Source organism: Haemaphysalis longicornis, unplaced genomic scaffold, assembly GCF_048455015.1.
Source record: "Haemaphysalis longicornis isolate Haplotype H1 unplaced genomic scaffold, Haemaphysalis longicornis Haplotype H1 scaffold_5, whole genome shotgun sequence".
NCBI lineage: Eukaryota > Metazoa > Arthropoda > Arachnida > Ixodida > Ixodidae > Haemaphysalis > Haemaphysalis longicornis.
The window spans coordinates 54,848,136-54,872,604 of record NW_027526385.1 but is presented as its reverse complement, the minus strand read 5'-3'; the positions used below and the strand labels follow the sequence as shown (position 1 = coordinate 54,872,604).

General features: G+C 47.4%; 1 protein-coding gene across 1 annotated transcript in view; it reads right to left on the bottom strand.

Moving 5' to 3' along the window:
- Window positions 1–238: 238 nt before the first annotated feature.
- The window catches only part of Nmdar2 (glutamate ionotropic receptor NMDA type subunit 2), a 170,039-nt gene continuing 145,808 nt past the window's right edge, over window positions 239–24,469 (bottom strand). The window contains exons 7-18 of the mRNA XM_077670415.1: window positions 20,713–20,896; window positions 19,612–19,735; window positions 19,351–19,452; window positions 18,756–18,874; window positions 8,383–8,530; window positions 7,115–7,298; window positions 5,943–6,068; window positions 5,226–5,446; window positions 3,136–3,470; window positions 2,378–2,630; window positions 1,970–2,133; window positions 239–1,318 (exon numbers count right to left, since the gene is read on the bottom strand). Of these exons, the coding sequence (XP_077526541.1) occupies window positions 1,186–1,318; window positions 1,970–2,133; window positions 2,378–2,630; window positions 3,136–3,470; window positions 5,226–5,446; window positions 5,943–6,068; window positions 7,115–7,298; window positions 8,383–8,530; window positions 18,756–18,874; window positions 19,351–19,452; window positions 19,612–19,735; window positions 20,713–20,896 (2,093 nt within the window). The 3' untranslated portion in view covers window positions 239–1,185. The remainder of the gene's footprint in view (window positions 1,319–1,969; window positions 2,134–2,377; window positions 2,631–3,135; window positions 3,471–5,225; window positions 5,447–5,942; window positions 6,069–7,114; window positions 7,299–8,382; window positions 8,531–18,755; window positions 18,875–19,350; window positions 19,453–19,611; window positions 19,736–20,712; window positions 20,897–24,469) is intronic.

Below are 24,469 nucleotides of genomic sequence, written 5' to 3'. Positions count from 1 at the left end.
AGCTGAGTCTTATAGTCTTTGACTGTTGCTGCACTCACGCAAAGACCTTCGCTGCGGCACGCAATCCGTGTGTGTACACTGAACGGAGAGTACCAAGCGAGCGATTAAGGTTCCCAAGGGTTCGTTGGATATGCCACGACTCAAAGAAAAGCGTATCCAACGAACCCTTGGGAACCTTAATCGCTCGCTTGGTACTCTCCGTTCAGTGTACACACACGGATTGCGTGCCGCAGCGAAGGTCTTTGCGCGAGGGCAGCAACAGTGAAAGACTATAAGACGCAGCTGCACGGTGGCCCCAGTCATCCCTGAAGAAGAAGCCGAGCCGGATTCGAAAAGTAGGGTTTTGTCTATTGGTGGGAGCACAATTAAATTTCAGTTTAGTAACTTCCCAACCAGACAGCAGACTCAAAATGTTCACCTTAAAGGTGACGATATCGAATGGGCAAGGCTTCAAAAGAAATTGTTTGGGGTTCGATAATGTTTAACGGGGTTCACTTGCTCCACATAACGTACGGATAACCGGAACGCGTCAGTTGGACAGTTCATCACGCCCGTCTTTTGTGCAATCCTTAGTCCGTTTTCGGTCATGACCCTCGGCCCATTGGGTAATCTCCTTTTACCCGAGGATACCATGTCCATCACTTTCCTCCAGTTGCCATGATTTGCTGCCAATTTTTGTTCTTGCACGCATGTGCTACTTTTTATCCGAAATCTGGGGTTCTACTACACCTCACCATTAGCAAGCAAATCTTTGCATCATGGAGATGCTTTCGAGCGGCCACAATTCCAAATATGAACACCGGTAGCCGTGTTCATAGAATATCCACCCGGGCGCCTCTTTCAGGGGCTCAACCTCGCCTCGAGATACTTCAAGGAGGGGGGTCTATTCTCGTCTCTGCATTTGTCTCCAGCGCAGGCGCGGGCACCTCCAAACCATTCCTAGGCACAGTCTGGGTCCTTGCTGGCGGCAATCGCACGCGAAAGGTGTCACCGTACGACGAATACGATGACGGTGGTGACCGCGTTGTTTGTGACTATGGCGCTCTGTCTGTACACAGCACCGAGTGGTGTACTCGTATGTGTACAGTGGGTATAATGCGTGGCGCTGCTGTGAGCGTATGGTTTCTTATAATATAGATGACTTGGCAGGTGACGGCGCAAGGCTTTCTTTTGCTGTGTCCGTCATCATAAGACAGTCTCTTTCTCGGTGATTTCTCTGTGGATGAGAGCGGCGGGACCACAGCGTGATTCGCTGGGCGTCACCCGATTGTTGGTCCCTTCCCGAGACCGGAGGAGTTCCTGCACCGTCGACGGTGGCCTGCGGAGGAAGCCATACGAAAAAGAAAACATGCACGGTTTTGTTGCGCTATCATTTGTGGACATCTAATTCAGGGCATTTCATCAGGAGGGTCTGTTGCAGGGTAAAATATCAGGGCACCGCGTTAATTCGAGGCCTGTGTAAAAATTGTAATTTAGTTATTAGGGACTTATTACTGTTTTAAGAAACTGTTACGACGGCAATAAAACTTGCTAGAATGTCCGAGAAAAAGTTCGAATAATGTGAAAGGATGCGGAAAACTTACTGTATTTCAAGTACCATAAGAAATGGGGGGTCATTTTAAAGCATTTTAAAAAGGGGGGAAGAAAGAGCAAGGCAGTTATGCTCTACAAGAAATTGTACTAATTTGACAGTAGGTTAGAGTACTCCTTATGCACGCAAACCAGTTCCAGAATGTCGCTTAAGTCATTGACGCATGAATTCCGCATTTTTACTTCACTCTATTTTATTTAAACGGAAGGTTCCGCATAAAAAGGAAAGACTGTGATCCCTCACTCACTCACTCACTCACTCACTCACTCCTTGCGGACCACTTCTACATTTATCAACTTACTGAAAGAAATACTAGAGCACTTACCAGGCTGCGGGAAAAAATGCACTTGCAAGAAGAGGAGAGCGCAGTATGCATACCTGCGCACTCCCAGTTGGGCCTCCAGCTCGCTCACGCGCAGCCGGGCGAGGTCTAGCTCGTGGCGGACCTTCCACAGCTGAGTGTCACACACGGGGTCGCGGCACCGGTGTCGCATCCGAGCTTCGTACACGGCGTCGCGGAAGCTCAGAGACTTGCCCATGCTCTGCACAAACGGTAGTGATTTTGTGTCACGATGAAAACAACAGCTAACACCTGTATACATTGAGCCATTATGAAGTTCAATAAGTGCGATATTTTGGTTAGTAGATTGGTGGAGAAATTTCTCAGCAAGCCGAAAGCTTATGAGCAGGTGTCTCTAGACAAGTTACTAGAGCCGCCTCCACCCATCTGACCTCTTGGACCAGGACGAAACGAGGATAGGGGGTAAGACAGCAGCTCCCGCTCACCAGTGAAATGAGGGCCAGCCATTTGCCCGAGGGAGCCCGGCTCCCGGAGGCGACCCTGGCGCGCAGGTATCGGAAGTAGAGGTGTTCCAGCAGCAGCAGCAGCAAGGTGAGCAAAACTCCGCAGCCCAGGAGCAGAAAGGCGCTCATGAACTGGTTCACATCCAGAGGGTTGCTCGCGTTGCGCTTCGCCTTGTCCGGCTTGCAGGCTCCCTGCAGCCAGAACCGCTGGAGGCGCTCCAGGTCGCCCCGCTCTCTGCAAAGAGGAGGAGATCGACTAGTTTTTGACTCTCTCAACATCGACCCTATTGGCAAGAGCATTGACTATGGCGACTGACTAACGGACTGATTTGACCTGACTCGACCAGATTGACTCGCATAGCTTGACCTGACCTCCCACAATGTGCCATTGACTGACTGACTGACTGACTGACTGACTGACTGACTGACTGACTGACTGACTGAATGACTGACTGACTGAATGACTGAATGACTGAATGACTGACTTACTGGCTTGCCTTGACCTAATTTGAGTGGCTGACGAGTTCACTGACATTTGCTCCTTCACTCACTTACTAACTTGATAACTCAGTCAGTCACTTATTCACCTACCCACTCACTAACTCAATCATGAGCGCACTCGCACACTTTTTTTTTTCGTTGTCCGGGGAAGCGTTATCACCCAATTGCTATTAAAAATTGAAACCGTGTGCAGAGCGGTGGCGGAGGAGTAATGCGAAGCGCAAGAACCAAGAGCTCACCGGTACTCGATCATCTGTCTGTTGAACATCTGCAGGTACTTGGACTTCTTGGGCAGTGCGAATCCGTAGCCCGTCATGGCGTACCACGAGCCGACGGTGAGCAGGCGGCACTCGTCGTCCTGACCGACCAGGTAGTCAAGCACGGTGGCGTCGTACACGAAGGCGTCCAGCTCGCCGAGCTTCACGGCGCGGATGCCTTCGAGAACCGTGGACCGGTTGAAAGGCCGCATGTACGAGTACAGCTGGGGCTTGTTCTGCTTGAGCACCGCCTCGGTGTTGCCGTGAGGGATCGTCCCGAAGCGGAACGGGGGCTCCATCAAATGCGGGTTTTGAAGCTGCGCACACAGAACCACCAATTCCGGGGTGTGAGGAATAGTAAAGCATGTTTTTGCATAGTGATGCAACCCATCAAACTGTCTACGTGCCTTAAGGCCTGTACTCTAATAAAAGAAACCAGTCCGTAGAGATTTTCTTGATGGAATCATTTGCTTTTCATTGAAATCACACCGATCTGACTATAGCAGGAAGAGTCTCCATACTCTGGCCATACTCGGGCACCTAGAGTCGAGACGGATTATGCGTGACAGCGCAAAAAGTAATCAACCCCAAATGTTCGAAAAACGGTACTGTTGACCTCTCTGTGGCTCGTGCCAAGACTTGCCAGAATATTTTTCAAAGGAAATACGTTGACGCCACGAAGTATCCCAACCGACCTAATACCTACGCCGCGGTAGTGATAGCAGCCGCGTCAGGAGAGACGTACACTGCAGGAAGTTTCACAGCCCGAGACGCCCACCACGCAGAAGAGCTGGCCATCGCGCTAGCCATCACGAACCCAAAGTGCACTACAGTGCTTAGTGACTCAAGACCCGCAATACTGAGCTATGCCACGAACCATGTGTCCCCCGGTGCAGTGAGGGTGTGCGGTGCCCTACCCCCCCGGACGATGCCAATAACTCTACGGTGGTTCCCAGCGCATGTGGGCCCCCTGGGTCTCCGCGAAGGGCATGACAACAGGAACGAGGAGGCCGACCGGGCAGCGCACGCGCTCACCTGCCGCGGCGCCCTTGATAGTCCGGCCTCCTCCCCTAAGTCGACCCAGCCTGTGGAGACGGAGCCACTCATCACATACGGGGACATCCTCGAGTGGTACCGCATTAATCGCCGGACTCTCCCGCCACCTCACCCAAAATTGACAAGAGAAGAATCAGTGACATTTAGACAGCTACAAACGAACTCGCTATTAACCCCGGTGTTAGCCAAGCACATGTGCCCTGAAGTGTATGTAAGTGATAACTGTGTATTGTGTAAGAAGGAGAGAGCCACTGCGGCTCATATCCTATGGAACTGCGAAGTGAATCCAAGCAAGGCCAACGCAGCCACAGTGATCCCGCCGCAATTTATGGACGCGGCGAGAAGCAAGGACTACAACATCCAATTTCTGGCCGTCCAGCAGGTGTTGGCTGCCCTCGAACGCCAGCGACCCGAAAGTGCTACCTCCTTCGGAGGTTCAGCATGAAGAGGTAGCAGGCGACGTGCGGCAGACCGACGCGACGTTTAGGCCACGTCTCATCTGCAGGTCTCAATAAAGTTGTTTCCTCCTCCTCCTCAAAGGAAATATTGGGGGTGAGCTTGCTTCCCCTCCTAATTATCAGGCACCTGCTGCCCAGTCAAGTGCGCCTTCATCTGGCTTCCTATTTGCAGGCGCGCGAATTTACTCAGGTTTCCTAGGTAATGGCTCCTAACATATTTTTTCATGTTAGGAATAGAATAGAGCAATATTTAGCTTCAATAAATCGATGACCATTTGGACAAATACCTGAACCCGATTTGTTTCCAAACATGAGTACGTATACCTTTTTGTGTGAAAATATTAATTTTAACGGGACAAAATTTATTACCTGTATAAGTTGCTGCAAAAGCGAGTTAACTTTTATGCTTATTTGAAAAGCCCTGAGGTGAAACACCTCTTGAAGGTTGACTGAGATTCCAGAAACGAATACGAGTGAATGGGTAAGCATGTTTTCATTTCGGGTCCTAAGCAATAAGCAGCAAACGCTAACTAGCCGTGCACGGTAAACCCGGCTCACCCGGTGGTCCTCGATGCCGATGAGGTTGTAGTACTCCTCGCGGGTGATCATGAATGCAGCCAGGTTGGCCGTGTAGATGGCCAGGAAGACGACGGCGAACATGGCCCACACGTTGGACATGAAGCGGGCAGTGTAGCCACGCGGGCAGTCCACGTTCACCGCCGCCCCGAACAGGATGGCCCACACCAGCCAGTAGGTGCGGAACAGCGAGAACCGATGCTCTGCACAGGGAAACCGTTTAAACTGCGCATGCGCGAAAGGCTACCCATCCCACGATGCACCGCGCATTTGGTTCAGAAAAAGATCCGCAAGACGCTTTCCGACTAGTGTCTGTAGCCGGGTACTTATCACACCGTACTCAGAACTGCGGCGTAGACATGTAGACGCGGCCCTGTCGTAACTTTGTGCCGCCTCTCTGAACAAGACATGATACGAACTATACTGCAGATCAAATCCAACTCGGCCTTTTTTCATATGCCGAAACCAATCCCTATCTAGGCCCACTTCAAGTAGGATGAATTATGAGTAAACCTCATTCTAGGCTAATGAAAATAGCCTGCATATATGGCATCCAAGTAATCCCGAATGTACCACCTTAGTACCCGCGTATTCGAACAAACAAGTAATTATACGCGCATGTGAGAGTCTTGTTTTGCGTGGTGCCCATTTTGGTATTGGTACCCTTTAATGGTGACTAGTGTGCGTGCGTGTCCTTACCTCTGGGAGGCGTGATCCGCATGTCGTAGCCGGAGGGGCTCATCCACTCGAACACGAAGATAGAAAAAGCGGCCACCTGGATGCTCACCAGCAGGATAAGCAGCCACGACACCGTGTCGAAAGGTTCTGCAATTACAGCAGTACTCTCAATGCACAAAATTGAAAATCCCGTCCAACTGTTAGATGGAAAGTTGAGTGGATTATAAATGTTTATGTACTCAGGACAACTCCACTGCAACACCAAGCGTACACTCGTCTGGGGGAGCTGAATAAGCGACAGATTGATGCAGAGCATCGTTCAGAATTCCTCCAAGTTAAATCTTGCACATACCATCAGCCTGGAAGCTCTACTGGAACTTTACTGGTGCGACAATATGAATATTATAGTCCAGTCTTTTATAACATGAAGCATACATTTGCTGGTGCGCAGTTCTCTACGCGATAGTTTTTGTACCGTTCTCACTTTACCCAAAACATGAACATAAATAAATCTGAATTGTTTCGAGGGCCGCAAGCTTTTACTGAACTTATATGTCCTGGCAGCATTAAATTAAGCGGATCTTTACTGTAAATCCTTTACGTGTGCCGCAAAACGAGGGCGCCACAGGCTCTTCAAATTGGGGTTTTTCAACGGTTGCATGCACTCCGTACAGGCCTGATGGTGACCGACGATGGGGGATATTCTGAGAGGACCGTTAGACTGCCTTCGTCTTTCCTACTTGTATAGCTTGTTAGGAAGCAGTTTGCGTTAGGCTTGATACATTTGTTATTCCGCCATTGCTATCATTTCACTGAAGCTAAGTTGTATGCTCCAACCACCTTTTATTAAGACTTCTAGTTGGAGCTCGTTTAATCAACGTATTTCAAAACCCCCTATTCCCAAAGCATCCAGCCCTGTTTACTCATTAAACATGTTTACCACGTTACCTGTCCCCGTTGTTCAAATAAACTATCAGTGGCAAAGGTTAGCTAAGATTAAGATGGTCGTAGTGCTCTGGTAAGCTGGGCTGAGTAAAATAACTAGCAAAGATAGACAACGCAGTGTTTCAGTGAACGATCTAGCTCGCAATCAGCGTTTCGGTTGATGCTAATCCTCGACTCCCGCGGTGCTTCCACATTTTACTCACATGAAATCACGCATGCCAACACGGAAAGATAACCCCTCTGGTTACCGAGAAATGCCTTGGGTGAGATGATGCCAGTCCGTTTGGCTACCACGATGGCAATTCCAGTCTCCAAGAAGGGTACTGTGAAGTCGACCGCCATCTGGCGGTCAGAGTTTATCTTGATAGAGGTGACCACGATGTCTGCTTTGCCCTCGAGGAGCTCAGCGATCAAACCGTTCCAAGTGCCGTTCTGCGGATACAGAAAGAAGGATATACGGTCGCATATACATTTATGCTGGCCTTATTTGAACCATGACAATGTTACTTGATGCCTTAGACATTTTCCGTTACCGAAGCATCACTTTTATTCACCATTGTGCACATTTGTTGGTGACACAAACTTGTGCTGTTTCTATCTTACAATACGACAAATACCTCACTTCAGAAAGAATGTTTTCTTACGTACGTTCTCAGTACATTAGTACGTACGATGTATGCACATCCTCACATAACCGTAAATGTTAATTAAAGTTAAATATTTCATCTCTAAGGCTAGCCATTTGAGGGGAGATTTTATCAACCACACCTCCATTTCACATTGACGTTCAAAGTTCAAAACCTATGGGATAGCTAGGGCACTGCTCGCACTCTCATCGGTTAGGCTGTTCTAAAACGCGCAAACAGGCAATAGTCTATGAATTGTGCTTCTCCTCACAAGCTGCGTACAGCACCGTAGATGCCACACATCTTTCAGCTAGTTCCTCCCTAACTCACTGTCCCACCTTGCGGTGGCCGGAGTACAGAGGCAATTTCTCTTCAACAGCCGGGGATGGAAGGTCCCGATGCGCCCAATGCCGTTTTTTCAATCGGCTTCCGTAGAACGTTATGGTTAGCTAAAGGCGGATTGTCTGAAAGCTATGTAGCATCCACAGTAATGCACCCTGCTTGTTAGGGGAACTAAACAGGAACGTGCTTTCAGCTCTAGTGACACTTCTTGAAGGCAAACATATTGTCCCGTACAGCAAACGTGTTTTTGGGAGTGACTTGTAAAGCTTTAATTAGGGTTTGCGAATAACCAGAGCGCCGTCGAAGAATACTATTGAACAAGAAGCGCTCGTGCTCCGAGAGCAAGCCCTCAGCACGAGAGTTATGTGATCGCGCGTTCCGGGTAACACTCGTTCGGCGTCGTCGTCTTGGCTGTGGTGTCTCGCATAAAAATTTCATTTACATACATATCTTCCAACTTTGGCGTTACAAAATCACGTGAGAATATAACTCGAGCTGACAAGAGGCAGTGGAATAGAGGCTTTTTCAGCAATGGCCGCGTTACTTACATCTTTTACACCCCAAGTGCCGTCCTCTACTCGGTGAATGTCGTAGGTGAAGCCTAGATCCTGGGCGAACTTCTGCAACAGGTCTATGCAAAATCCCATGCAGCACTTGTAGTACGTGGAGTTCTTGCGGGCGGCTGTGTCGTTTATGCTGCACACATAGAAACGCGTCAGAGTCATTACCGGTTCGACTGGAACGAATGTAACAAAGGAATGCGAAGTCAAGTAAAGCTCCGTATACTGTCCGAGAACCCTGTGGTGCCAAGGCGGCTAGAACCAAGGCCCTCGCGGGGTAAAAAGCGCAATACAAACAATAACGCAGGGATCATTGAAAGAGTACTTAAAGGGAAGAAAGCCTTCTGGATAACTAAGGAAAGCAGATCGGGGAGTAGTTCGGGGGCTGTCATCATCACCAGCTTATCTACGCCCACTGCAGGGCAAAGGCCTCCCCATCTTTCTACAATTAACCCGGTCCTGTGCTAACTGCGACCAATTTATCCCCGCAAACTTCTTGATCTCATCTGCCCATCTAACTTTCTGCCACCCCCTGCAACGCTTGCCTTCTCTAAGGATCCACTCTGTTACCCTCAATGACCAACGGTTATCTTTCCTTCGCATTATATGCGCGGCCCACGACCATTTATTCTCCTTAATTTCTATCAATATGTCCTTAACACGCGTGTGTTCACTGACCCACTCCACTCTCTTCTGGTGTCTTAATGTTACACCTATCATCTTCCGTTCCACTGCTCGCTGAGTCGTCCTCAATTTAAGTTGAACCCTCTTAGTGAGCCTCCAAGTTTCTGCCCCGTAGGTGAGTACCAATAAGATGCAGCTGTCATACACTTTATTCTTCGAGAACAATGGTATTACGTTTTTGGGGGCTGTATTACGTAAGAAATAGGTTCTGTATGTCGACAAAATTCTGCACTGTCGATCCGAGGGCAACAAGTGTTGGGAGAGTGGAGACCGACAGGGCGCGTGCAGAGAGGAAAAGTCAATCTGAGCAGCCAGCCAGCAGTGGCATTGACTGCGGTGGCATTGTGCTCGCACCACTGCTTATGACCGACGCGCCCACCGTCCGCATTTTGACGAGTCCTGTCAATACTTGTAAGCATTAACAGTCGAGTGTGACGATAGTTCAGGGCCGAGAAAGTGGCAAAAGAGGAATAAATGATAATTACGGCGACAAAATGCCGACCGTTTTGGAGAACAAGAGGAGCGACTGGCAGGCAGCGTCCCTGCTGAAACAAGCAAACGTGGTCATGGAGACGATTAAAAAAATTGAGCCCATCTCCCCGCGAGGGGGACTCGAGTAAATGCGTCGCATAGGGGGTGGGTGTATTGCGTTAACGTTTAGTGTTTGGGGAGGTGGTGGTAGTGAATGCGTTGTATCAGCAGCTTCTTGACGTAGTTTGAATGAGTCAAGGATATAAGGCGCGTTCGTAGCCTCCTATTCTGTGTCGGCTTTGTGGCGCAGTGGGTAGAGCACCATGTACATTACGTTCCGCCCGCAGGGTCGAGGGATCGAAACCAGGCGCCGGGTAGTATTTTTTTTTATATAGTGTAGGGGGAGGGGTGCGGACTACGACTACGGACGTCAACGCGGGTGACATGGTGAGTTACTGAAATGCTCTGCATTTAAAACACAAAGCTTGGTGTGCAAAAGGCATCCGACAAACGCCTTGTGGCGGGTTTGTGAATTTGATGCATGGCTCGTGCGTCGGGTCGAGAATCAAGTTTGCGAGGGTGGGGTAACAGGTGCTTACACGTTCTTCGAGATCAAACAATGAGCCTTTCGTTATATTGCTATGAGTGAATACAACAATTTTAATAGTTAGAAAAGAAGCGGAGAAACCCCCACACGGTCAGGGTGGGCACCGCAGCCGCGAACTTCAGATTAGTCATCCACTGCTTTTCCAATGACATTTATGATCAAGTCTGCGCTTGTGACTTGTCGAGTTCACACATCAGATACGTCGAGATTTGTGAGCAGAGATGACCAGCCGGAACAACTGATAATGCACTATTCGCGTATTTCCGCTCAGGAGTTTCTATAACCTTACCCAACGCTTTACCATTTCATACTTCAAGTGAAACAAACGGACCGTAGAAGCAATATAGGCAGCGGAAATAACTTTTTATAAACACCCACTAGGTTAGTATTCCATAAAGAAGTAGAAACACCCATATCGCCATTTCACTAAGATGAGATCTGGATAAAACAGAAGCGGCACTTCAAAAACCGATTACTGCCTAAGCACGACAACACTAGGGAACGGGGCGTGCGTATAGTCAATGCATGCAAAGGTTAAAAGAGGCAAACACAATTTTACGCAAATCTAATCTACAGAAAATCAGACGGTAATGACCCTTATCCGTATCTGTGTTCTCTTTGTACACCCTTCTCTCGTAATGTGCTGGAGCGAGCAATCATTCATACCACACTCCAGCGGAGAGAAATTAATGAGGTGACGTTCAACCACCCGTTCTCAACTATTTGTCTCCGTCTAACACTTCCGCTTGGCCTGTTGTTTGCGTTCTACTTCTGCCGTAGCGAAGTAGCCCCTCTTAGTGACGTTGATTGTGAACCATCCCGAAAAGAACAGACGCTTGTGAAAGAGACCGTGACACCTTCATTTTTTTTATCATTTCTGTGGCTACACTAAAGAAAGGGAAATTGAGGCCGTAGTTTAATATAACGTAACAATGAATTGATTTTGCCTCTTATACCGTCGTGTCTGGTTCATTCTTGATACCGTCATAACTAGGCGGCGGTATATCATCTAAAATCATGTAGGCCAAATTCCCCGTTTTTTTCTGCGTTCAAATAACGTTTCTAAAGTGCAAGTAAGCAGGACTTGCGAAAAAAAAAAGCATTGCTGCGTGCACGATTTCTTCTGAAACTCTCAAATTCATTTAAGTCGGTTTAGGAATTCAAAATTTAGAGCAACGCTTTCTGCCTCTCACTGGTTATTTCCGTACGGGAAAACGCACTGCAGAAAAGCCACCTTTCTCTGACGATGATCACTATAGTGGGTATAAAAATTAAAAAGCTTACAGGCGAAGCTTAGGGACATCTGCGCTAGGCACCCCCCGCTAAAGGTTGATGTGCAGCTCAGGAAGAAGGGGACGCAGGCATGCGATGGAACGGCGTATATAGGCGTAACGTCATGTTCTGAGGTGAACGTCGACAGCCGTTGCCCGCAGATAGACGTACGCTGAGGATGGCCTTGCTCTGAATGCCGTAAAGCTGTAAGCCGCAGGACTTTAGACCTAACCTTGTCTTCTGACGTTTAGGACTTTATGTCTGACGTCTAATTTTGAAGTTTAGCGAGTTGATCCGGGCCCCACTCGAAAACGGACTCACTGTACGACAAAGAGCAGGTACGGGATTCACGCCGTAAACCCGAAACCTAAATGTTAGACCAACGGAGTCCATACTCGAGAATGGCTCCGGTTAATCTAGAGAAGAGGGCATTATATCCAGTGCAGCACACACTTGCAGTGAGGGATTAGCCAAATAAAGAATTAATCACGAGAAATCTTCTCATTAAACCACTGTCCTCATTTTACAGAGGGATGCAAGAGTTTTTAAAGTATAGTCTCGGGTGAGTACAGCCGCTTTTGATGTTTACAGACTTATGTTCGAGTCGTTCGAACATTCGTTAAGCTTATTGTTTCTATGGAAACTTTAAATACAGCCACTCCTAAAGTTTTATTATTTTTCAACGCTGACTCAGAGGCACCATAATCAATACTGCTTGATTGTAAGGCACTAAAAGACAAAATATAGGAGAGGAGAATAATTATTATTCCATGGGACAATTTGGTCTGCTTACGTGTCATAAAGGCAAAATCGTGGCGTCATAATATGACGGGTACCCTTTAAATACACGTTTGCACAGCCCTCCATTTTTTGCCATTCTTAAGACACCTTGATCCATCTTAATCTCCATTAATTCTCCTACGTATATTTTTATTCACCTCATTCAATCTAAATACATCCCCACATTGTATCCACCTTAGTCCCATTTCGTCTGCCTTAAACTTATCTTTATTAAATTTAAGCTACCTGAACACACCGTAACCTTCCCTTATTTTACCGCAATGTCTCTTATTAGCCCATTTCTACCATTATACCAGTTACTGATCCATCATTATATAACCCTAAAAGACAAAATACCGGATAAGGAAATAAAAACGCTATGCGACAATTAAGCCTCCCTACGTGTTTTGAAGACAAAATCCGGGCGAAATAATATAACGGGTGGGTTTTTACATACACGGTGACAAAGCTCTGAAATTATTTTGCTATTCTTATGCCACCTTAATCCATCTTAATCTACTTTAATTCATCACAGTTTATTTTTATTCACCTTATTAGTCTAATACGTCCCAATTTGATTATTGTAGGGTTTAACGCGCCGACGCAACGCAGGCGATGAGGCGTGCCGTAGTGGACGGCTCCGGATTAATTTCGACCACCTGGGGATCTTTAACGTGCGCCGAAATCTCGTACACACTGGCGTTTTTGCTTTTCGCCTCCATCAGAAAAGCGGCCGCCGCGGCCGGGAATCGAAACCGCGACCTCGTGCTCAGCAGCGCAACGCCTTAGCCACTGAGCCACCGCGGCGGGTACGAATACGTCCCAATTTTTTTTAATCCGGTTTAGTCCAATGTTAGTTGCATAAACGTGCCTTAATTCATCTTAGTCTACCTTAATACATCGTAATCGTACCTCATGTTACCCTAATGTATTTTAACCTCACCTTTCTTACCACTAATATAATTAGTGCTCTGTCAATTCGGCTAGTACACCCTAATTCAGAATGATATATCTTAATTCACCTTGCAATCATATTCTAATGAACATGACTAATCAATATCTTATTAGTTTGGTAATTATTCCTACTTTATTATACACGGCAGGCATGGCTTGATACGCATCTAGGCTGCCTTGGGCTTTTTTTCTCTACGTGTCGACGCCGGGGTCATTGGATGTCTGCATTCGAACCAGCCATATCAGGCTCTCGCTGTAATTAAAGCCTTTTCTACGGGGCACAAAGAAATACATAATATAATGTGCTACACACCCGCGACCAGGCGGTGGCAATAAGTTCCTTGTCATACAATGTTCCACGTAATGACCAAAGAGGGCAGAATAGACGTCTTCACCCTGAGGAGATGGCGGTGGCGAAGCGCACCACCAGTTTCCTGAATCAGCACGGCGCATACGGAAAAGAAATACCTTACAATTACCGCTGATCCTTTAGAGATTGCTCGAGAAACCATGTTTAATGAACGGCACACATCATGCACTTGCGAATCTCCCAAAAATCCAGGCTTTGTAAACCCGATAAAATGGCTTTCGGGTAAGACACACACACGCATAGTTCACATTATCCCATTTATCTTTTTCACGAAACACTACTGCATGATCAAGTCTGTGAAACACGCACGTGCCCGTGTCGACTTGCACAAGTAAAGAAGTACGCCGGGGCAATCCGGGTAAATAGCGGGTCGTGGACAGTCGACTCAAGTCATGGATATTTGATGAGCGCCGACACAGACTGCGGTGAAGAAATGTTGGGAGGAGACGCCCGCATGAATCCTAGAAGAGCCCCGGGGCCTCTCCTGCGGCCTCTACTGCCAACGCCGTCTAAAATGTCTCCCCGATCTCGAGACACTGCCTTCGGAGTTGGAAGAGAAGGAAGGGAGCAGTCTCGTTATTAAATCGATGGCGGCGACGACGTCCACGGCGATCGATTCCGCGAGCCAGCAAACGCTGAGTGTGGCAAAATGTTGCAGAGGGCTGAGGCTTCGCTGATGAGAGTTTAAAAGGCCCGCGGCTTTCACCCTCCTATTTCCTTGTCGCCTAGTCAGGACCACGCGAATCCTACGCTATACACCGGCACACGCCATTACGCACCGGTATTGTCAGTCGATCCCAACTGCAAATTCAAAATGCCACCAGGACTCTCCGAGTAAGTAGAAGCAATTGTACATCGCATGCGGTCGAAGGTCGCATACATGTGCAACCTCTTGTTTAAGATGAAACGAGCTACCTCACCACTCTGCCCCCACTGTGATGTTCGAAAAACCCTCCAGCACCTGCTCTGTGAATGTGCTCGATTAAGTACTCAAAGAGTGTCCCTCGCGGTGTCTTTGGTACCGCCGCTTTCCGTGGACATTCAGTTAAAGACGTTTTAGGATCATGAGTTTTTCCCAAACGTGCGTTACGGGCTACAAAACCTCTGGTAGAGTACCTGCAACGCACAGGTCTAGCCCAGTCTCTGTGAACAGCTCGCCGTTTGTGTGCGCATCAAGTTCGTGAACATCATCGCCATCATCTTCGTCACGTCGTCAACTGGCGTAGCAAGTTAAGCATTTTAGGCCGGCTAACATCGCCAAACTTCATTAAAGACCTCTCTCTCTCTCTCTCTCTCTCTCTCTCTCTCTCTCTCTCTCTCTCTCTCTCTCTCTCTCTCTCTCTCTCTCTCTCTCTCTCTCTCTCTCTCTCTCTCTCTCTCTCTCTACCCATTAGGACAAACGTGTTGTTTAGAAGGCGTTCCGCTGGTAAACTAAGCCTGGTTTCGCATAAAATGGGAGAAACCAAGCAAGAAGGATACGTCAGCCCAGCCTAAATTATAGGTTCGCCCAGAGTATTTGGCCGTTCGGTTCAGAGCGCTCCAACGCCTCCCTGTCGCGGCAGCAATCATGAACGGCAGCACATGAGTCTACAGTTCAATTGGTTAGGGACCCTTTGATTTAATAAAACGTTAAAGTACTTTTCAGTCGTTTTCGTAAATGGGCAGCGAAACCCACCAAGCGCACGCGTTGTTGAAGCATGCAGGCTCTAAATCTTCGTGAGACAGTGCCTCGAGCAGTGCTGCGTTCCTTTCTGTATTAATCCACAATTACTGGTGACGTTCGTTGGAAACAGCGCGGCCACTACAGGCCAACGCGGTCAACGCGGCCAACACGGCTAACGCGGTCCTCGTGCGGTCGGCACTTCTGGGGCTTGCGAAATGCGGCTCTACACTCCCACAGTTTTGGTTGTCCTTTGCTGACGCATTTTTTTTTCTTTCATTGTCTGTCTCCACACACCCAGTCGGATTGGGCCTCAATAAAAGTTTTATCCTCCTCCTTTCGTATGCACTGCTCTAGATACATGCGCGTTGCTGTACCAGCTCGCAACCTTGGCACTTGAGAAGCGAAACTACATTCTGCAGGAAAACCGGTGGATGTGTCGACTGGGAATTCGGATGGTAGATTGGGAACGTCTTTTGCATTTCGAAATTTTTCGCGCAGAAACCAGTAAAATGTAGTCTTCAGCTTACCGGATCCTCTGCTTAGCGTGCAATATATTCAAGGAGGTAAGAGCGCATGTGGCAACCGCCTTGGGACGAAAGAGCACTGAGCAAAAATCAATGACGCACAAATTTTACGAGATTCCACCCGAATTCTACCCGAGGGATTCCAAGCTCAGACATCTGCTGAATGTGAGCAATGGTTAGCCTCGTTTGAGAAAACTGGCCTTTGATGCAGGAACAGTGCGATTTCCTTCAGGAAAAGTGCGGTTTGCATCGGGCCCCAGCTTACGCACAGCTATACTTCTATACTTCTATACTTCTATACAGCTATACGAATCAGGTGGTACGGACCAAGGGCGGTATTCTCGTAACTGACAGTTTTGAAAACGTCCGTTTTGCGACCTTTTCATCATGACATAGTTCCAGTCAAGCAGAGGGCCTTTGATAACACCGTAACTGTTTTTGAAAACGCATTTTAACGAACTGAAACTGTGAAAAAATATCTTTATGTATTTCTGTGGACGTGTTTTTAAAATCTAATCGCGATGAGATTTCTTTCTGACGACGCTGAAAGTTATAGGCGCAAGGGGAGCACCGTCCAAAGATGGCAGCTGCAGCCAGCTGTGTCCTGTGACGTGAAAGTGTAAGCAATGCTACGGCTACTCAGTTTTTCTTGTGCGTGGTCCCCGTTTTGAGGTTGGTGACAATGACCGTGCATCAAAATAGCCCCACGGTTGCGTATTTCGGCATCGACGCACATTCGGCATGCTGACGCGATCTTTTCCAAGAACCTCGAACGTTTGGCGTTTGCCGTTGACGTTTTCGTTCTGCTTTACGAGACAAAATCTGTAAGTGGGCAGGAATTTTGCTTCTGGACGACGTACCTCTTGCGCTTGAAGCCTACGAACGTTAAGCTGGTATGTGTAATCGTCGAGTACCCATAAATGGTTACAAATTTCATCCTGAGTGCTTATGTAATTTCATGTTACAAATTTCATCCCGACTCGGAGACGGTCGTTTATTAAAGAGGATAGTCTTTCTTGGGCTACATAAACCTAGAAATTTTGGTCTGTCTCTATGTCTGTCTGTCTGTGACTCGATTCAGCCATCCGGCCAAAGTAAAATGTATACTGCGCAATAGTGTTATATACTCACAGCCAAATGTGAGCATCTAAGCCTGGTTTATATGTTCATACTTGTCAACTTTGTTGAACATGAACAAGACATTACGCATATATAGGACCGGACATTATCACACAAAAGTATTTACAGTGTTCCAATTATAAAAATTCATGAATACATGGTTTTTCGATAGCAAATGATATCCTACATCTACTGCAGAAAACGCCGGCTGCTGCTGCCCACGCCACCTCCTGGCGGCATATGAGAAATCATGCGGCAGCAGCAACGAAAGGTTCCACTATCTAGGTTCCATGTTCTATTTGGAACGCACGCGGAGCCCGGCAACGCGGTTCTATTAACCTAGAACTCGGCCGCCTCGATTCATGCACGTCTCCGCAGTACTGTAGCGCTAGCATCGAGGAACCCGGCCTGTAGCAGTGGAACGCGGTAAATTCAAATCGCCTTGAGCAAACCTTTAGTGTGTTTACCTTGGGATGAGCGCGACGGAACAGGAACAGCATGAGAGGTGAGCGGGAACGCAAAGGGGGGCATTTCCTTGGCAAATGTCTACAACGACTATTGTATTTTGACGACATTTGCAACGAAAGGAGCAGATACGCGGCCATTTTTTTACTGTGTGATGGTGACGGCACGGGTACACCGGCTCACAGAGGGAGCTTGTTTCTTGTTTCTTCACTATTGTTTCTTCACTAGCGACCGCCTAATGAAATCCACCGGTAGCGAAGAAACAAAGGGCGCATATCACTTGGTCCTCGACACTGAGCCCTCGCTGCAGCCAGCCAAGTTCGTTCCGGAGCTCAAATCAAAGACGCCGCACAGTACTCTTCAAGATTCGGAAATGCTTCTGCAGGCATTTCGAATGCGTCTACTTCTCGACAGCCTGTTCCGCCAGCGAGCCAACAAGGTGATAAATAGAAAATTTATGATTGATTGACCTTCACCTTTTTCAAATACAAATCATCTGCTCCGAGAAGCCGCGATGAAACCCCGCCGCGCATGCGTTACGTCACATCCGGTTGTTCAGTTTTAGCCAATCACGACTCCCTCATTACGGAAATATTGAAACGGAGACAAAAGGGACAAAACACGAGAATGCCGCTCCAGTATAATATATATATATATATATATATATATATATATTTCTCCCTATACGTACTTATAACGAAATCGCTGTACTCCCAAATATTGTTTATTTGAAATTTCTTCTGGTCCCAGCCCAAATGCATGCATTTTTGGCCGTATTACTCGAAACGGACGCAGTGCTGGACCCGCTTAGAGCGAAGTCGCGAGCGAAGGCGTCGCCGAGCGGCGGCAACCCAGCGACGAATCAGGCGGTCCATATGGCGGATTAACAAGCTGGTGTTTCCTGGGCGATTTTTTCTAGCAGGTCCTGCTCGATTTCCACCATACGATTTAAGACAAACGGTCCAAATGCAATGTACGGTGGTTGAATTTTGTTCCCAGACATTCGTCAATGGCGTGCACGCGATGGTGCGTGAACACTGACACTGGAAGCGTAGACCTAAAAGTGTCGCTAAAGTCACTAAAACACAGGGACACTAGTTTACGCCTCGCGCTGGCTTTGTGCTTAAAAGAGAAGAGACTTTTACACCAAAGCTGTATACCACTAAACCCAGTTTCATCTCCGTTGTAAAGAACGCAAAGGCGCCAAGAATACACACATAGACTGCAGGCTTCGCCTCAACCCAGGTTTCGGTTTCACGTTAGTCGAGATGTCCCGGAAGTTTTTTACTGAGTCATCTCCTAGGTGAACAAGACTAAAGAAACTAGTCTTTTGAGTGACAGAGAGGCACTTCGCGTTTTTCGGCTGCTCAGTTGCTCTCGGAGAAAATTTCTTCCTGCTGCTTTGCCCACTGGGCCTTTGTGTAGGCGTAAGAGTAGCTCTCTCTCACTTACCCTTGAAGCGCGGCTTCCGGAACAACGCGGCATTTGACGGCGCGACCACTTTCACATTCACCCGTTTCGTTGTCCGGTTGTCCGATGTTCAGAAAAGGACGTTCTTCCATGAAGGTCACCTGCGAATAAAAAAATAGGAATGACTTGTCGCCCTCATTTAACCCGTGATGGAGATAAACTATTTTGCAAATTATTTAAAGTCAATGTTCATGCGTTTATGCTGAAGGTAATTTTCAAAATATCGCGCTCCCTTGTGTTTGTTTTATTTGCCGAACTCGGCGTGCTGTTTATTTCTAAACAAGTATAGACTTAATCTCCAAACAGCCAAATATCGACTCAAACAGAGAGTCTATTATGCGTATCCTGTGCCTACAATGTTTAGATGTGGGAATGTTCAGAGCCTAACAGACGACGCAATTGCGTAAAAGTTACTTAATCTATGCTACGCAGAAGGTTACTACGTGTGTATCATTTTCGGACATGATATTTAATCCTTGAGCGTATATACAGCACGTAATAAAATAGTTTTAGCTAAGTATAATTTACTGGTAACAGTTACACTCTAGGGTCTCAATAAAGGTACAAGAATGCTTACTTTCAGGTTGAATTTTTCAGGGACTCCTTTGGGAGGGACCAACTCTTCACCCGGCCAGACGATGTCCTTGATGTCGATGCCCTTCTGTGTCCAGCCCCCAATCTGAAAATAAAAAAAAAAACAGGTAGCAGGTAGGTTGCAGTACGCGTTGAAATCCGCGAAATAGGCAATCATACGAAGGTGTTCCCTTGTTTCTTTTGGTAGTTAAACAAATTAATGAATGGAAGTTAGGGCTAAATAATTAGGCAATACGACACTCACCCTGTCCCAGTAGCCGTCCTTGTTAAGGTTGAGTATGTCCAGCTCTACATACTTCAGGGTACCATCGGGGAGGAACTCAATGTTGGGGCTTCCTTTGGTTTCTATGGACACGTTTCGTAAATACCTGTGGGGAAAAAGTTGTCAGCTAAACATTCTTCAGCCTAGATTGGACTCTATAAGTGTACAACCAATAGGCGGGTGAAACAGAAAAATGTCTGCGCCTTGAAACCAGTGCCCGTACTCTGAAGCCCAGCATTGTGTTACTTATTCACAAACGACGCATACCTTTAGAGGTCTAGAGGACCAAACTTTATAAAACGGGTGACCAACTCAACTAGTTCAGTCATGAGCAAGTGCAATCAATCAATCAATCAATCAATCAATCAATCAATCAATCAATCAATCAATCAATCAATCAATCAATCAATCAATCGATCGATCAATCAATCAATCAATCAATCAATCAATCAATCAATCAGTCAATCAATCAATCAATCAATCAATCAATCAACGGTTTTATAAAAATAGTTTATATATATTGTACACATCCTCCTTTTCAATTGTAGTTTGAATAAACAATTACCTGTTTAAATAATTTAACAATAACCCAGCAATAAACTGATAATTGCCAAATCTTTTATTTTTAACTTAACGCAGGGGAGTGCCAAATGGAAATACGCAGGGGTCTCTGGGCTGGGTACTCCTAGTGTACCCAGAGCACGCTATGTATCTGCAGAGTGTATCTGGTGACTGCTGCGCCGCAACGCGATAGCTGCAGAAACGACGGGACTGCAAAGCTTTCCTCGAATTCAGCGGCAGCGCCGTAACCCTCACCCCCTTTTACGTTGCTCTTTCTTCCGACGCACAGCAGTGTCTTCGCTTTCTTGGTGTGTTTCTTTTGGAGCACGTGATATTGCAAGCATTCCCGCCAATGGTAATATATCATCCCCCTTTCTTGGACGGTTGCTGGTTCGCTCAATAAAACATCCTTAAAACTTTACTTAGCAGTCAACGTCCATTTACGCGCCAGGTAGTACAAAAGCCCATTGAAAGCCTAAGCGCGGGCACGATCCACAAAAAAGGTCACGCCTGTAGCCTCACCGGAAAAAGGTGTCCCCCTGCGCCCAGTGGGCGTGTCCCGACTCGTAGCAGCGCAGTCCTGGCGACAGCGTGACGTTGGCGTTGGCCGGCTCGCTGAAGAAGAGCTCTAGGCCATGGCCCAGCACGAGCACGGCGCGCTCGATCTCGTCGTGCAGCTTATTGAGCGAGGTGTTGTAGTGGATGCCTGCAGGTTGTTTTAACCGCACACGCTTCAAGATAGAGCTTCAAGCTACTTTTTTTTCTGTACCGACTGTATCGCTCCAGACAGAGATAGAAGAGAGAAAGAAAGAGACAGAAGCCACCTCATTCACAAGGCAAAGTTACTCGGGAGCGTTACCGGGAGGTGTGCAATGTACCCCATCGCAATTCAAGGTAATACGAACTCCTTTTGCGTCTACTACCACGTTTAGAACATGGTTGTATGTCATACCCAGGAGAAGTTGAATCCACCAAGAACAACTCTGCAGCCAGTAGCGTTTGAGCACCAGTAGTGTCGCCGAAAGCTTAAGCAGTCTTCGAAGCCTCTATGCAGTGTTCTTATCCTAGTGGAAATCTTGGTAGGGGCGAAATGCGCAAACCATCAGCATAACTAAACCGTTTATTCAAAAGCCCGCTTTATTCGAAGGTTTTTTTTTTTACAATACCAGAAGTATATCTGACAGACCAATCCTTCCCGATTTTAAAGTACCGCTTAAAACAACGTGAGTTTTTTGTTCCGTAGACTTCGTCATACGATAATTAACTGTGCCGCGTTTTTAAAATTGTTCTGCTAGTTGCACAAACTGTGTACCGTTTTATCATCATTGATGAAAACTTTAAAAACATAATGTACGAATGGGGCCGCAGAGGCAGGGAATCGTGAGTTATCACTAATGTTTTGACATAATATGTTCGATTTAGATTCTTGCGTATAACTATGTGGCTTGCAAACGTAATCCATGTAAACGATATTCAAACTGCACAATTTGGTGATGCAACGTCCGGAGCTACGTACCCCTGGGCTATAGACGCGCCGTAGTGTAAGGCTCCGAATTATTTGTGACCATCTGGGGACCTTCAATTAGCACCAAAATCTGAACGGACTGGCGTTTTCCCTTTTCGCTTCTATCTGAAACGTATCTACATCAGCAGCGAACAAACCCGGACCTTTGAGCTCAGCCTCACAACGCCTTAGCCACTGAGCTACCGCTTCGGGTGAAAAATCAACCGTGTTCCGTAGGCTGATATAGAGCCCTCAACCTCCGCAAAATGCGTGCGGTCTAGGCGATATACCTGTTTTTATTCGCTAGTTCCATCCCACCAGTGAAAAAACTTAGTGACACAAAACCGCAATACAGCTCACGACAAAATTAAATAAAACGCCCTTCGAATACCCAGGCCCCAAAACGTAGTCTCATCCACAACCGCCATGAAATAAAAAGAGCGCCTGCCAGTTAGGTTCGCCATCACAGCGAAGACCAACGAAGCGCCGTATAAATTACCTGTGCACCTACTGTTCCCCTGGGCTAAGGAGAAGCGTGGCTCCCTGAAAGTAATTTATGGCCTCCCCAGGGTGATTACGGCCAAGATGACCTCCCCCGGGCCGAGTCTTTAATTGACGTCACCCACAGACCAAGCCTTGGCTTCACCAGGGGCGAGGTTTAAAGAGCCGTGGCGAATTCTTTATGGGGTACGCTCTAGTGCCTCCCCTTGGGTGCCCAACAAATTCTTACACAATTTCCACTTCTCCTTACTTCTCGTTAGTCGTCGGGACAGAAGGGGAAGACAGTTGGCCATCAGTGCGCTGCTCTTACCGCTTGGTAGGCGGGCTCTAGGCCGCTATAGTAAAGCTCCAAGCTTTCATTAAGGGAAGGTGTGGGGCGTGACGAGTCAGCGAGTGTTTAAGGGTGCGTCAAGGGTGACGTTTTCCACACCTAATTGCTGTAGTATCCTCGGGAATGCGGTGTTTTACGCTAAAACCTTTTACCCCTTTATCTTGACGGTAGTGGGCATGCCTGTTGTTTGTCACATAACCATACGTTTGGGGAAATACTCAAGAGAAACTGCTTCGTTAGTATTTAGAGTGTGGATACAAAGATGGTATGCAGCGACGACGTTGACTACAGCCGCCTAACGTTGGAAGATACTTTTTGCTTGAATGGCAAGAACGCGCGTAAGCGGCATCTACAAGAAGCCGAGGAACGCTGCTGCACGTACCAGGAAAGGAAGAGGTATGGCGGCGGGAAAGTGAAATGGTTCCTGTGGAACGGCGGCGAAGCCACATCAAACGACGTGCCGGAAAGCTGAACGCGTGGTTGTGTGTGGAGTACACTTCCCAGGCGCTCAAAGCAGAGCGGAATGCCCGGAATGTTTCGTCATTACGCATAGATCCCCGCCCTGAATGCGTGAAAAAACAAAACCCCTTTGCGCAGAGGCGCGTCCATCACTTCCACCCTGTTGTTTCACGCTCTCCGCTGCCGATCTGTGTTTTGAAGATGCTTTCTACTGGTTTTGTGATTCGGGCAGGCCAGTAGATATTCCTTCTCTCCATCCTCTTATCCTCATCCACCTCCTCTTCCACCGCCACACGCAGTACTTCGAGCACGAACGGTAGCCACAGATTTCTTCGCGCTCCCGTAGGCCCATCCACAAATTCTTTACGTGCCCTTACACATTCCTTAACTTCAAGCCCTGCGGCAAACCCCCGAACACCAGTCAGAAAAACATGCCTCCGAACGACGCTCGTCATCGGGCGGGGTCCGCAATCACCAACTCGTCGCTTTTTTTTAATTTTACGGCAGGAGAATGTTGCCATGCGGGCAGTGGTTTGACTAGATTAAAAGTGTAGTGCGCAAAGTTTTCCAGTTATATTAGCTCAGTGGGTATGTCGTCGTCGCCTTTTCAATAATGCTTGGACAGTGGTGGGATTTGGCTTTTGGCTCCAGGGCATGGCTCATGTAGCCGGAGATGTTGTGCGGAAGAGAAAGATGGAGATAGGAGGGCGGTAGAAGATTTCCACGGCGGACGCGATTCCCAGCTTTGAAATAACGAAAAGGCCGTGAAACGACGATGAGTGGACATAGAAAATCGAGTCGCCGACGCTGTTAGACAGCGCCCGTGCGATACACGACACGAGATGACGCATGAATGCACAGATGTCGTTTCCAATGTCCTCATGCGTACCGCACGTTTTCTATTGTGGTTGGTTTCTACTTTGATGTACGAGACTTTCGCGAAACAGGGTGATGTTTTTTTTTTCGGGAAGGGGGGGGGTCAGGGTGTGGAGGTGGCGGAACGTGCCGTATCTTGGCGTGCGACTTTTGAATCCTTTGTTTCCTGAAATTTTGTTATTCGGCGCTCGCTTTTTCTGACATGCTTGAATTTTCCCAGGCGATTAAAACAACTCAGAGGAGCTCCGGGGCGGCATTATGCAATGGGCGCAAATGCATCCTATTCCGAACTTCGCACATACATTGTCTGTTCGCGAATGTGTTCGCGTCCAGCTCTTTCATGTTTGGAAGAGCATTCAAAAGACATGTAATTATTGACCGCTCAGTAGCCGGCGCAGTGCGACACTGCGTGTTACTGGCCAACCCGTTTTGCTGCTGAACGCGGGTTTTATATGTGACTCTAACGGGAATATATTAAAACACACAAGGGCGAGAAAACGCCGCAGTTTATGAGATTTATGCACAAGCGAAAAGTCTACGGGCCACTATAATAATCCCACCGCATCTCACATTATATATTCCAGCTTGGGCGCAGAAAATGTAAATTT